The sequence below is a fragment of the Tupaia chinensis genome, unplaced genomic scaffold (assembly GCF_000334495.1).
Source record: "Tupaia chinensis unplaced genomic scaffold, TupChi_1.0 Scaffold000333_1, whole genome shotgun sequence".
NCBI classification, from domain to species: Eukaryota; Metazoa; Chordata; class Mammalia; order Scandentia; family Tupaiidae; genus Tupaia; species Tupaia belangeri.
Genome location: NW_006159827.1, coordinates 2,071,236 through 2,086,698, shown reverse-complemented (window position 1 = coordinate 2,086,698; position 15,463 = coordinate 2,071,236). Strand labels below are relative to the sequence as shown.

Here is a 15,463-nt window from a genome sequence, read left to right as displayed (position 1 = left end):
CTGGTCCTGTGCGGGGGGGAACCGCGCCCCATAAAAAAAAAAAAAAAAAAAAAAAAAAAAAAAAAAAAAACTCTCACAAAAAAGAAGGAAAAAAAAAAAAGAGAGATACACAGTCAAGTTGTTGAGTTCATTACGTTCAGGGGTTCTGGATTCAACAGATCTGAGGCCAGATCATAGAATCTGAGCTTGTTACGAGCTTCTCCCAAGTGACTCTGACGCAGGTGGTCTAGGAATCACAATGGAAGAAACACTACAGCAGGTAAAGCGACATGCCTGTCGCGACTTACTAGAACTTTCTTTTCCCAATTACTTAGGCTGGCAACTCCACTTCTAACATTTTTTAGTACTGCTTTGTCTTGCTCTCTCAAAAGGATGCACTTTCAAATGGCTACACCTGCAAGCCCAGGCTCACCGTCCAGGACTTTGAATGACAGTGCCCCACTTACTGGCTTAGCCAACATTTTCATTGTTGAATGAAAGCTACTGGGTGTCAAGCACAGTGCTAGAAATTCTGGCATGTGTTGTTTCAATTCATCCAACATGTGCACACATGTGCACACACACACACAAGGGATTATTGTTGCACCTCTTTCCACTGAGAAAAACGGTGCTCAGAACAGCTAAGTGACTGATCATCTGAGGTCATCCAGCTGATTGGCCATGAGCTATGATTCACCCTGGGTCTCTGTAATGCCATCCAGGGCACAGTCACCCACATCACGGCTGCCTCCCACATTTCACTTTTTTGGCTCATCTACTTGTATGACTTTAGCTTAATTCTACCCAACCCAGGTGGATTTCAATACTCTTTGGCTGATCCCTGGCTTTTAATTCCCCTTAAAAGCACTTATCCCATGATTATATTTACTATCCTGAGTATAGCTATTATAAAATTCCTCTTCTGCAACCATTATTATCTTTGCACTTGGAGTTGTGTGTTTCTCTTAGAAACACTGATCTTCCTGACTCTTTAAATATTTTGATGACTTCTCTAAATGGTTCTGTCTAGATCCGAAAGAGCTTAGGAAATAATGATGGTGTAAAAAGCTTAGCGCGTGTGACTCAGTTTTACAAATCAATATCAGAAAATCACCAACAGCATTTTTAATTATTTAGATCAATTTGCTACAGCCTACCCCATGTACTCTGCAACAACCCTCAATGTAACCTCAACACACTGGTAATAACAAGTTACAGCTTTTCTTCCTCACAGAATTTATAAAGTCTATGAGGGCAGGGAACATAATAGGAGCTCAAAAAGTATTTATTAAAGCAGATCTAAGAGAACTGGCCTACCACATTCTCAGCATGTCCCCATAACACAACTGTGTGTTTCGGGCAGAGAGCAGTGGGGCCTCTACTGTTTGGGAACAGAGTTTCAAAGGTGATATTATGTCAAGTACGAGATCCAGCAAGACAGAGGTACTCAGGGTGGGGCCTACACCAGGGGGACTGGGCCCGGAACTGAACCCTAGATTAGCTGAGGGTCAAAGGACAAATAAACTCAAAAGACCACAACCAGGTAAAAGATCAGGAGTCCAGATGGTCAGGGTAAGAGGTCAAGGAGTAATCAATCATCAGATGTCAGAAGCCAGGCAGTGGCTGTTGTTCTGCCTCAGTTTCCCCAAAGTGATAGACCTTTGGGAGAATCAAACATCCTGTCTGAAGAGGCCACTGAGCAAAGTAAAAATATCATTGCTCATTGACTCTGCTTAAAAGTGTCTTGCTGAGGGACCAGCAGGTGGTGTAATGGTAACATCACCAGACTCCCACATAGTCAGTCATGGTTTGAGTCCTGGACCCGGTGGCTTGAAATTCACACCAGGTGCATATGCAAGATCCCAAGAGGAGAATGGAGGAGAAGGGATTGCAGTATGGCCATCCCCCCTGGGGGGTAATTTTTCACTTTCTGTCTTTCTGTTTCTCTCCATCTCTCTGGCAAGCGCATGTGCCCTATATAACAAAAATCTCTCTAAATTTTTTTTTAAATAAATGAATAAAATCTAAATACTTTTTAAAGAATTAAGTGCCCTGCTGAGACCACAGTTAGAGAACAGCCATGTTGGTCATCCAGTTCCCATTCCTTATTACAAATTAAGTCATGGAAATGACATCTATTCTTTTGAATCCCTGAAGGTGGCTAAGGTGATTTAGTAGTAAGAGCTTTGTCATGTCATCTTTCTTTCTCTCTCTCTCTCTCTCTCTCTCTCTCTCTCTCTCTCTCTTTCTCTCATCCTCTCTCTCTGATTTCTTTTAAGTCACTATAAGCTATAAAAGGTCCCCTTAAGGAGCTGTTTCACCCTGCTGAGCTCAAACATCTCAGTGAGAATTCTACTCGCCTACAGGAATTCAGACCTTCCTTCTTGGCAAATGGCTGGAAAACTTACTGATCTGCAATAAGCTGCACTTTGAAAATACCTCCACCATCCACCAGCAACAGAAACAAGAGGGAAGCAGGTACTACTGTCAGGAGAGATAAGTGATTGGGAATTCACATCCCACTGACGACCAGGGAAGCAGCAGAGAGTAACCTGGGGAAAGGAAAGGTATGGCATAGAACAGGGACCAGCCGGGAAGGGAACAGCTGCTGAGGATGAACTCTTGAGCCCTAGACAAGACTCTCCTTTTTTTTTTTTTTTAAGATATTTTATTTTACTTATCATTATTATTTTTAACTTGATATAGGCACTCCCCAGAGAGAGACACAGAGGTAGACAGAACAAGAGAGAAAGCAAGCCACCAGGTCCAGGACTTGAACCATGGTCGGCTATGTGGGAGTCCAGCACTTTAACTACCATGCCACCTGCTGTCCCCCAGACTCCTTTTACTACTTCCAGCCAAAGATAGGAACTGCTGCCTTGATACCCACAAGGAAGTGAGACTGTAAGGGGCTGGAAAGAGGAAAATTCTAGCAGAAAGTGGCTAGGACAGATGTGGAGATGGGGGAAGTTCTTGATGAGTGAGGCAGTTACCCCCAATTTTATACAGATCTGAGGAAAAAAAAGTGGCCAACACAAGTCAATCAACACAAGGAAGGGCTTCGAACAAACTAATCCCCTCCCTAAAATACCATCAAAATGAAGGAGTAAGGTCATGCTGATAATGTTCTTACTTGGTAGACTATTTAGTTTTAGGCCACACTCTGTCTATTTCAAGCCTTAGGCCTACGGGTCTATGATTATGTGCCTATCAGCTTTATTTCTGTAACTCTACATCAAAGTTTTCATCTTTTGCTATATACAAATATGAAACAGATTTGATAGCGATGTGAAGCCTAGAAAGAAAGATGCTGAATGCTTATAGTGGTTACCTCAAGTAGTAGCTTCTAGATTCTTTCATCCTCCTGTATTTTCAAAATTTTTAAAATAACTAGCATGTATAATATCCATAATCAATATCCATAATCAGAAAAAAAAGTTATAAAAAATAATGCTCTCCTGTCTGTATGTGCACGTTCATAGCAGCATTAGTAGTAATGCTGAAACAGGGGCCAGCAGGTGGTGTGGTTGTTAAGGTGCTGGACTCCCACATGACCAACTGTGGTCCAAATCCCAAACCTGGCGGCTTGAAAATCATGTCAGGCATATGTGCGTACATGCCCAAAATCCCAAAGGAGAGTGGAAAAGAAGGGACTGTGGTGTATTCATACACATATGCAGATAGATAGATAGATAGATAGATAGATAGATAGATAGATAGATAGATAGATAGATAGATGAGAGAGAGAGAGTCATTGAAAAGTCACGACGCATTTTTGCATAGAAAAACAGAAAAATACCTCATCATTTTCCCAATGACCTGATACATATGCTCAAAGTGGTTAGGCCACCCCATAAGGCAGCTGGATTCCACATAGCTAGCTGGCTATATGGTTAAGTCCTAGCCCAGCAGCTCAAGAAACATGCCAGGCATGGGTACCCAAAATCCTGAGGGAAGAAAGGAGGAGAAGGACTTGTGGCATGGGGATGCTTTCTTACCCTCTCTCTCTGTCTCTGATAAGCACACATATCCTGGGGCAAATTAAAAAAAAAAAAAGAGGTTAAAGTGATACAATTATTGTTATGTGTGTTTTACCATAATAAAAAACAAATAAGACTCTAATCCATACCATTTCCAAGGTCAAATCTCATAAGATCTGCTGAGTAAAAAGAAACTTCAAGCTCCTCTCCTTTCCAGCCTTGTCTCCCAACTCCATGCCACCTATCCTAGTTTCAGCCACATCAAATTTCCCACCATCTCCCAAGTGCCCGAACCCTTTCTGATCCCCATACCTTTTCACATGCTATTCTCTCTTCATGAATTGCCTTTCACCATCTGAAGAGCTTCTACTCATCCTCCAAATCCTCCAAAACTCTACTCAACAGTCCTTTCTTCATGGAAAATGCATATTATATATACATATAAAACTATACGTAAATTTCAAAAATCTTTGCACCAAAATAAACTTGTACTTCAATTTCATTTTTCCATCAACCCTTTTTTTTTTTTTTGGAGATGTTTTTCACTATAGGGCGCATGCGCTCGCCAGACAGACAGAGAGAGACATAGAGACAGAAAGTGAGAAATCACCCCCCAGGGGGGATGGGCACGCCGCAATCCCTTCTCCTCCTTTCTCCTCTCGGGATCTTGGGCACGCATGCACATGCGCCCGGCGTGAGTTTAAGCCACTGGGTCCGGGACTCAAACCGCAGTCGACTACATGGGAGTCCAGCGACATAGCCATTACGCTAACTGCTGGTCCCCAGTGGAGAGTTTCTTTGTGGCTACTGAGTGCCTACAAATTGCACAGAAGGAGTCATGGAGAGGACATGAAGGAACGAAGCAGGATCAAGGGCACAAACCACCACTGGCCATGACTGGGACATCCTCCTATAGGAAGAAGGATATCCCAGGAGTTGTCAAAGTACATTGACGATAAACCACAACAGATGTGCCCACAGTAGCCTCGGCACGGCCTAAGTTCCCCTGGACCTTGGTACAACCCTGACGGAAGAGGAAGAGAGAGAAAAACCTCAATTTATTCAGGTTTATTTCTCTCATCCCTCAGCACACAGAGATGGGAAATGGAAACTGATTCACAGGAAAATAAAGCAAAGCCTATTTCTCATCACCTGGATTTGTGGCTGGGACCTGTTCATCTGGAGGTGAAAGAGGCCACAGGCTCCTCTGTTCGTCTGCACCATTGTCATCTGGCATTGACAGCACAGTCCCAGGGCCAGAGCCGAGGTCCATTCAAAGCACCCTGACCACTCCCCCGCGGCAGCACACACCCACTTACTGTCACGCACACAGACAGGCACACGTACACATGCAACACATAATGACTGGGGCTGAGCTGTTTCCAAATTACATTTAAATCAATGGCTGAGCACTCTGTAATTGGAAATGTCAAAACCCACCTTTCCTAGGTGACCTCCAAGCACTACGTTGACATCACTTAGCTGAAGTAGATGCGCATTCATTTTACCTCTTCCCTTCTTCACGCTGCTTTCTGAGAAAAGCATTAAAGAATAAGGAAGTTGGCAAGAGACAAAAAAGAGAAAGAACCCAGATAACCCACAGACTGTGCACCCCGACATGTTCCAAACGTAATCCAAGGAACAGTCTTGTGAGATAGCCCCTGAAAAAGATCAAGGAGATCCAGTAAGTTTGAGAACATTCCACAGCCCCTTCTTAGAGATTCACACTTAATACATTGGAGGATCCTAGAAGCCCTGAGGGAAACGGACCTATTTCACTGTGGACCCTAGAATTTCCAAAACCTACCTGAGCACACAACTGTGTTTTTCAGCCTGCGCCTCTACACATCCACTACCACAAACAGACTAGTGTAACGATGAAACAAATTCAGAGAATAGAGCCAAAGTCCCATTCCTGGCCAGTCAAGATATTTTATAAACACCAACAAACGATCAGGAATTAATTATTCCCATGGGAAATGGAGCCCAGGGCCAGCTGCTGTGGCACAGTCATAACCCAACATGATCCATGATGCTGGATCCACTGAGACGGTCCCAAGTTCACATCCTGAGGCCTCCGAGTACACACTGGGCATATACACATATCCCATGATCTGGACTTGCTGGGGCTGAAGGTGCATGAAGAAAGACCCTATTGAAGGGACCAGCAGTTAGCGTAATGGCTATGTCGCTGGACTCCCATGTAGTCGACCGCGGTTTGCATCCCGGACCCGGTGGCTTAAAACTCACGCCGGGCGTGTGTGCGTAAGTGCCCATGATCCCGAGAGGAGAATGGAGGAGAAGGGATTGCGGCGTGGCCATCCCCCCGGGGGGGTGATTTCTCGCTTTCTGTCTCTCTGTCTGTCTCTGTCTGTCTGGCGAGCGCACGCGCCCTATAGCAAAAACCTCTAAAAAAAAAGACCCTATTGAAGGTGTGTTTCTCTCTTTCTCTCTTTCTATTAATAAGTGAATAAACAAGAAGAGACACAAAAAGAAGTCGCAGCAGCTGAATCCCAGGACATATTATAGCCTCCTGAGTTCACATTAGGCCAGACATGATAAAGCTCAGTATCTTTAAGACGGCAATCCCATCATCCCCTTCCTGGCAGCTATGGAGGAAAGAACTCAGTTCCAGGAAGCAGCCTAACTTCATCTCCTGACCTCGCCTCGCCAGTTCTGCCTCCCCAGGTAACCACCACCCACCAGAGCAATTCAACTAGGTAATATTTATTGATTACCAGCTAGAAAACAGGCATGAGGCTACAGCAAGAACCAGGCAGATAAGGCTACTGCCCTCATGGAGAGAGTCTAGAAGTTATCGAAAAGTCATAGCCCCTCTGAGTATCAGTTTCCAGATAAAAGGGTTGGACTAGGAAACACCTAAAACACCTCTGTCAGCTACATAAGACAAAGACACAAATGGGGAAAGATCTGGAGGTGGGAATGGAGAATGAGAACAAACCGCACTGCTCCAGAGTGGTTACAGGTGAACAAACCTCTCAAAGAAAATGACTGCAGATGACATAGGAAAACTGGCTGAGGCCTCATCACCAAGGCCTCTTATGAACTTCAACTTGGAGGCCAGGAATTACAAACTGATAGTCTAATGGGCTGAAACTGGCCTGTCCTACCAACATGCTAGCTGGAGCAACATAGTATTTTAAAAATTTGAGCTGCCATTTAAAAATCAGGAAATATTGTTTAAAAATCCAGATTCCAGCCATGGCAGTGTAATGGTAACAAACACTGCAGTGCTGGAGGCCACATGGAAGACCAGGGTTCAGTTCCCAGGTCAATTTATACACGCCAGACACACACATGCTCATGATCCTGGCTGGCTGGGAAGGCAGAGAGGAGGATTGTGGTGTAAGACCTATTAATGGTAGGGCCAGCAAGTGACATATTCGTTTAAGTGTTGACTCCCATGTGGTCAACTGCAGTTCAAGTCCCAGGCCCAGTGGCTTGAAACCCAAACTGGGCACATGTGCATGCGTGCCCAAAATCCTCAGAGGAGAATGGAGGAAAAGGGATTGCAGTGTGGCCATTCCCCCTGGTGGGGTGATTTTTTTACTTTCTGTCTCTCTGTTTCTCTCTGTCTCTCTGGCAAGTACACATGTGCTATAGCAAAAATCTCTCTCTCTCAAAAAAATTAATAAGAAGAAGACCCATTAAGAGGGACTTATTCCTTCTCTCTCTGTCTCTCTGTCTCTCTGTCTGTCTCTCTTTCATGAGAGAAATAAACTTTTTTTTTTTTTAAATCCAGATCTGGGGCTAGCAGATGGCATGGTTGTTAAAGGCGTTGAACTTCCACATGGCCAACCACAGTTTGAGTCCTGGATCTGGCATCTTTGCTTTCTCTCTCTCTCTCTCTCTCTCTCTCTCTCTCTCTCTCTCATCAAATTAAAAAATAACAACAACAAATAGAATCAAATAAGTAAATAATTATTAAAAAAAAAAAAGATTCCCTCCAAACACTTAAAAAACTGGGCCAGTAGGTGGCATGGTTGTTAAGGTGCTGGATTCCTACATGGCCTACAGCAGTTCAAATCTCAGACCTAGCGGCTTGAAAATCAAAACAAAAAAGTAGATAAATAAATAAATGTTTTCTTAAAAAATGAAAAATCTAACCATTCTGGGCTCACATTCATGCCTGGCAATGACAGGCTAGAGCTAAACAGAGGTTGCCGTGATTTAGATAAACTCCCCAATTAGCCACAGCCTCCACTCCTCCTCACTGTTCCCCCAACCCAGTTTCAATTCCTCATTTAGTACTGATGAAATCAGTTAGCATTCCTAAATCGCTGTATGGCATATTCTCTTTTTACTAAAGCTCTTTCTGGTACTTGGTTGGAATTTTTTATGTTTTGCTTTCGTTTCCTTTCCTTATTTTTTATTTTGTTTTGTTTTTTAATCTGCTGTAAAGCATGTACACTTGCTAGAGAGAGAGAGAGAGAAAGAGAGATTGCGAGAACATCCCCCACCCCCCACCCCCCAGGGGATGGCCATGCTGCCATCCCTTCTTTTCCATTCTCTTTGCAGGATTTTTGGCATGCATGCACATGCATCCAGTGTGTTTTTCAAGCTGCTGGGCCTAGGACTTGAACCATGCAGTTGGCCATGTGGGATCCAGCTGCCTCCACTACCACACCACTAGCTGGCCCTCCTTTTCATATTTTATCACCATGTTCCAAAAAACCTCAGAGAAAGTAAAAAATATATCCTATACTTTGCATCTTTCACAGCACCCCAGCACAAGACTAAGTACAGAATAATCAATAGTTGTTGAATGAATGCACTGAATGAATAAATATACACATTTCTGTGATCATCCTCAAAACCTGCTCTTCTTTCCACAAATTCTAGACTTTTGCTAATAAGAAGATGGTCTGGGGCCAGCAGGTGGCACTGGACTCCCACATGGCTGACCATAGTCCGAGTCCAAGATCTGGTGACTTGCTTTCTCACTTTCTCTCTCTCTCTCTGTCTGTCTCTCTGTCTCTCTATATATAGAAAATTTAATAATAATGATAATTAATTTTTAAAATAAAGATGGCCTGAGGCCCAGCTACAGTGGTGCAACAGCATAGGCAGCAGGGTACATCTGTGGGATACTGGAGCCATATGGAAATGCCCCAGGTACAAATCCCAGGTGAATTTGAGCACCCTAGGCACGCCTATAATCCTGGCTAGTAGAAGCCTGGGAGGTGGGTGGGAGGATTTCAGTGTGGTGAGGCCTTTCTCAGGCCCCCGCCATGAAAAAAAGGAAGAAAAAAAACTTTTTTTTAAAGGGGGAGTTGGGGACCAGCAGTGGGCATAAAGGCTATGTCACTGGACTCCCATGTAGTCGACCACGGTTCGAGTCCCGGGCCCAGTGGCTTAAACTCACACCGGGCGTGTGTGTGTCTTTCTGGCAAGCACAAGTCTCCTGTAGCAAAAACCTCTCAAAAACAATAAATAAATAAATAAACATTTAAAAATTTTTTTAAAGGGGGAGTTGGCCAGTCAGTGGCACAGCAGTAAAACTTCAGTGCTCTGAGAGACCGAACCGTAGTGGCATGTTTTGGGTTCTGGTCAGGAGACCTCTCCCTCCCAAATATGCCAGGTACATATATGGTAGTTTTCTGTCAGGACCCTATAGTAGGCTCTGTGTGTGTGTCTGTGCGTGTGTGTGTGTGTGTGTGAGTGTGTATCTGTCTCTCTCATCAAAGGAAGAAAACATTTTTTTTTAATTTAAGATAGCCTAAAGTGAATATAACTGTATAATAAAAAATAAAACACTGAGGGACCAGCAGTTGACGTAATGGCTGTGTCGCTGGACTCCCATGTAGTTGACCATGGTTTGAGTCCCAGACCCAGTGGCTTAAACTCACACCGGGTGCATGTGCGTGTGTGCCCAAGATCCCGAGAGGAGAATGGAGAAGGGATTGCAGCGTGGCCATCCCCCTCGGGGGGTGATGTCTCACTTTCTGTTTCTCTCTGTCTCTCTCTATCTTTCTGGTGAGCGCACGCGCCCTATAGCAAAAACCTCTCCAAAAATAATAATAATAATAAATAATAAAACACTGAAGTCAATCACTGTATTTCTATTTTAATGTTTTATGAGGTTGAAATGGAAATGGACACCTGAATAAATGCAGAGCAGGCCATTATGTCTGGCATCAAGATGAACTAGAGTCCAAGATACTGAAAATGCCTGCAAATAAGATCAGCGAACACTGTCAGTGATCTGTGAGGGGGCTGTGGGGAATAGGAGAGATGCCAACGAGCTGGAGACGGGCAAAGGCTGTTCTGATTTTCAAAAAAGGAAAGAAGTTACAGCTTGCCAGTTCCAGACTAGAGGACGTGATGTCACTCTCAGGCAAGGTTCTTGAACAGATTTATAGAGAGACACTTATGAGCGTAGAAGACAGGAAGCAACGTCCGTTTGGAAATAACACAGGGTCACCAAGAACAAATCATAATGAACTCCTTTTCTTCTCTCTGACAAGTTTCCTCGCCTAGTAGACTGGAGAAATATATTGGGTTGTTGGAAAAGTCACATCGTATTTTTGCATAGAAGATCATAGAAAAAGACATTGCGACTTTTCCAACGACCCAACAGCAAACATAGTATATACAGAGCAGTGAAGGGGTGAGCAGCAAAAATGGCTAATTCAACCTTTGGGCTAGTCTAATGGAAGTTTTACCAACAGCTTAAAGCAAGTGATAGAGGCTTTCTTTCTTTCTTTCATTTGTAAGAGGGCATGTGCACTCACTAGAGACAGAGAAAGAGAGAGAGAAGGAAAGAGAGAACCCCTACACACACACACACACACACACACACACACACCAGGGGATATAGTCAAGCTGCAATCCTTTCCCCTCCACTTCTCCTTCTGCAGTTGTGCGCATGTGCACACACACAGCTGACATGGTTCTCAAGCTGCCAGGTCCAGGGCTCAAACTGTGCAGCCAGCCATGCGCAGTCCAGCCGCCTTAACCACCATACCACCTGCTGACCCAGATAGTTGTTTTCTTTCATGCCCACATCTAGAGAATCACATTTAGAAATCAGCACCATTCTTGAAGTAGGATACAGATAGTATAATCTTTTGGAACTCCTCTGGCCAAACCTCTTTAAAAAATATAAAGCTCTCATCCAAATTCCAGCAACTGTTGAAAAACTGAAGCGTATGGCTGGGCCTACATCCCGAAACGGCAGCAAGGTTGAACCCAAGCAGTGACTGCCCATGTAGACAGGATGTGTGCTCTTGGGTCTACCATCAGCAGCAGCACCCCTTCTTCTACTCTCACTGAGGCGTAGGCCAGCTGCCACACATCTTTTCACTTGGCTGGCTTCCCTCATTTTTCTATCTGAGGAGCCCCCAAAGACAGTAGAGTTTGCAACCCAGGATGCAGCAGATGCAAAGGAGAGTGAAGACGGTGAGTGGTACAGTGCACCATCTTACGTAAGGACAGGGGGATAATCACAGTCAGGGACTATAATCAGAGGCTCCAAACACCCGAGGGACAGTCACAAGGAGGAAGCATCTGCCTTATTCAATGGAATCCCAAGGGGAAGGAATTATAGACCAATAGGCAGATGAGAGACAGATTTAACACAACATCAGAAAAACGCTTACAAGAGCCAGAGCTGCCCAAAGCAGAATACATGGGCTTGGGAGGTGGTGAGTTCCCCGTCACTGGAGATGTGCGAGCATAGAGTTTACTACTGCTTTGCAAGTAAACAGTCAAAGGGCTCCAAGTATCTGATGAGGCAAGAGGGGACATGAGTCTAGCAACTTTATAATAGAAAAAATACAGTTGTAAAACTCTCCCCTTTGTTAGATCAGTAAGTTCTTCAAAAAAAAGATATAAAAGACAGTAAATCAACAAAGAACTCAGCATCATTTTTTTTAAATCAAAGTTCCCATCACAAAATTCATAGAGTACAAGGAAAAACAATCTATCTAACCAGGTGGGCCGTTTGCACCAAATGGGTCAAATGGTACCCCGGGGGAATGGTCATTGCCATTGGGCATTATTTTCGGTGATTGGGCAAATGTTCTTCAGGACTCAGCAACAAAGACAACGAGAGAAAAGTACGAGGGTAAACAATGGAATGTGACCAAGAGGCGGCCAGTCCCCACCACAAAACTGCCATCTGCTACTGGTATCAATCCTTCAGGGGACAGCGTCAGGCAAACAAAGTAATGGGGAACACTAGGCGTGGGAGAAAACCGCCCTTGCAACCTTAGGTGAGTTATTTAACAGTACTGGGCCTCAGTTTCCCCATCTCTGAAGCTGAGCTAATACTAACCCTTCTGTACATAGCGTGGCCCGAGCATAGTGACATTGGCCAGTGAGCCGTAGAAACTCTAGAGCCTGGTCTACACGGCAATAATTACGATGACGATTAACCAGTAGAATTTCAGAAGAAAGGGCTTCAGAGGGTTTGGGGGTACAGCAGTATCCTGACCTAAATCTAGTGGTTGTCAACTCTAAAGGAATGAGAGGAAACTGTAACCAGCATACAGAGGAATTCAGAGTATGGAAGAGACAAGATCATTTGGACAATTTTCCTGATGAAATCCGTCACCTGGCATTTGCTGGGTAGTCGTTAAAATAAAAGTGAAAAGTAAAACTAAAATCATCAGGCAGGGCAATTCATGTTTAATTGATGCTCAAGTAAAGTTCCCTGAATCCATAGTATCAATCCTTCAAAAATCCTTCAGCTCATTTCCTACTAGACAATGCTTATAAAAACCCAAACTGCCCCAATGCAACACCCCTTCTCTACTGCGGCATTTTTTCCGAAGGAATCTCACTGAGAGGCAGCCAAACGAGTCTTACAAAAACACAAACTCCCTAAAAAGTGTCTAATCAAAGACCGAAATTAGGCCTTCCTATCGAACACTAGGGTGAATTTAAATCTAGGACTTTTCTCAATTTTTAGCAAGGCTGAAAATTTTTAAGCCACTGTTTCCTACATGAACTGAAAACTAAAAGAGGAGGAGATCAGGGAAGGGGAGAATTTCAGTTCCTTCCACCCTCAGGTCTACCCAGTGGTGATTAGCATGCATGGTTCGACCAGCACTGCAAGGCAAAATGCTGTTGGGAGCCAGGGGAAATAAACAAAGCCCTCCCTTGGAGGTGGATCCCCTCCCAAAGTTTCCCCAGCTTCTATAGCATCCACAGCTGCTGTGATTCTGGCTTCCTAACCCTCCTAGGAAGGACCCCTACTTCCCTGGTCACAGAGACCCTAGCTGCAGCAGCACCTACAAGCAGGCGTGGCAACCTCAGGTTGCGTGAGTCTCAGATAGCGAACTCGCTCAACAGTCCACACTGAGCTCAAGGATAGGCCTCGCCATCCGCTGGGGATACACGTTGTCTTTTACTCTTTCCATGAGAGGCCACAACACACCCTGTGTCGCAGCAGGGAGAACCACAACCAAGAAAAGACAGTCTTCAAAAGGCACGGGCCCAGGCTTCCCTTACGACACCCTTGGAGACGGTGTGAGTGCAATGGACAGAGCTTTTAGGTTTTCCTTGCCAAGGCTGAACCTAGTTCACCAGGAAGGGTGTGTGTAAGGGGAGAGGTGGTGGAGGATAAGCCCCAGTGTACCCTGAAAGAGGACTCTGCTTGCCACATTTAGCTATGCAATTGTGTCCCTTTTCCTAGTTCACTAGCATGGCTTTAGGGAGAGGTTTCTGAAGGCAGCGTGTATCCAGCAGCTCCAAAGCTGGAACCAGCAGCCAGAGGTCAACTCACCTCCCAGCAGACTTCCTCGGAACCACAGAAGCCAGGCAGCGCCTACGGCCCAAGTGGCACGCTGAGGTGTTGGCCCGAATGAAAGCCGATGACCCTCAACGCAGCTAGCGCACAGAGTGATGGGGCTGCACAGTGCGAGATAAGACATTTTCTGCACCGAGCTCCCTCTTTACGCCTAAATGCCTGCATTAGTCTGGATCAATATGCCCCATAACAGCTAATCCATGGCAACCCAGGCCAGCGGAGAGACACCGACAAAGAAGTGCCGCCCAGGGATGCTGCCTCCCTGTGCACATGCATGTGAATTCCAGCCCCGAGAAAGAGGCGGTGGCAAAACAACCAACACCAACAAAAACCGAAAAGGGAAGGGGGTTGCAGGAAGCAGACCTTTCAAAAATATACATCGATATCAAGGGGTTTGAACCATGGCGGGGAAAGGAAGAGGCAGTGACTGTCAACATGGCCTTAGAGTGACATGTCACCGCCGAGATGATGGAGTATCCGCGACACTCCTAAAGTCGGGCGTAGTATCCTCCTCGCACACCTGCAATGCAGAGATCGCTGCCCGTTCCACAACCCACACTCCCAGCCCCAGTGCTGTCTGCAGCTGAAACCAGTCCGGACTTGTGCAGCTGCCACTGTTCCTCCTCACAATAAGATTATTGATGCATAACAACATTTCATGATGGCACGGAGGAAAAGGAAAAAAAAAAAATGCCAGAGCAAGAGAAAAAGGGAAGGGTAGAAGGAAAACTCTCCATGCCCACATCTCACCTTTTATTTGGGCTTCATATTCAGCAATGATCTCTTTGTCTTTCTTGAACTTAGTTTGAGATGACATCTTCCGACGTGGCCGAAGGAACTGACAGTCTGTTTGATTTATTTCTTCTTTTCTTCCCAGTCCTCTCACAAGCCCTGGTAATCACACGGCTCTGGTCGATTTCACAGGTTTAGGGGCTAATCTCTTCTACTCGGCTTCAGAGCCAGGGGGAAAAAAATCCTTCTCCTTCAGGGAGGAAAATTCTCTTTACTGGCAGAGAAATGGCTCTAGTAGCTTGCTCTGGTCAGCTCCTCTTGCAAAAGAAGAATCACCCTAAGGAGCTTAATAACCTGCCCCAGATTTTCAAGATTCTTTTCCTCCAAAAAAAAAAAAAAACAGCCAGAAGCAGTCACACACATACACACAAACACACTCACATGTGCACACACACATTCATCCAGACACGCTCACAGTCGTGACGTGCACACATGCATCCACACTCACACACACACACACCCTCACTCACACGCACACACACTCGCCTGCTCACTCACACACACACATCCACGAGAGGCGCGGCGCCTCCCTGGTCCTGCAGCCAAATCCCGGCTCGCTTTCCAAGGCTCTGAGAAGGAGGTGGTCAGGTTGCCAAAGGGCCAGTCATCTCGCATCCTCCCTCCCTTAGGCACCTCTAGTCTGATGTCCAGTGAGGATCAAAGCCAGGAGTGTGAGATGGAAGTTTTCCTGCTGCAATGCTTAAGCTCCGGTGAAAGCAGGGCTGGACTGCTCGCCTTGCAGGGCTGGCTGAGCTCTCCCCAACCGCCCTCGTCACTAGACTCCGCCTCCCGGATTTTATAACAACTGACACATTGTAGCCTACAGGAGAGCAGAACTCACTGCAAGCAAAAAAAGGGAAGAAATGTTGACAAAAGGGAAGGCAGCAGGAAAAAGAATCGGGCTGGGAAGGCCTGAGAGCTTCTTGCAAACTCCAAG

General features: G+C 45.2%; 1 protein-coding gene across 4 annotated transcripts in view; it reads right to left on the bottom strand.

The window, feature by feature from the left end:
- Positions 1-15,241, bottom strand: part of SRGAP3 (SLIT-ROBO Rho GTPase activating protein 3) — a 287,471-nt gene extending 272,230 nt beyond the window's left edge. For all 4 annotated transcript variants that reach the window (XM_006152033.3, XM_006152034.3, XM_006152035.3 and 1 more), the window contains exon 1: positions 14,485-15,241. In XM_006152033.3, the coding sequence (XP_006152095.1) occupies positions 14,485-14,551 (67 nt within the window). In that variant the 5' untranslated portion in view covers positions 14,552-15,241. The remainder of the gene's footprint in view (positions 1-14,484) is intronic.
- Positions 15,242-15,463: the final 222 nt, after the last annotated feature.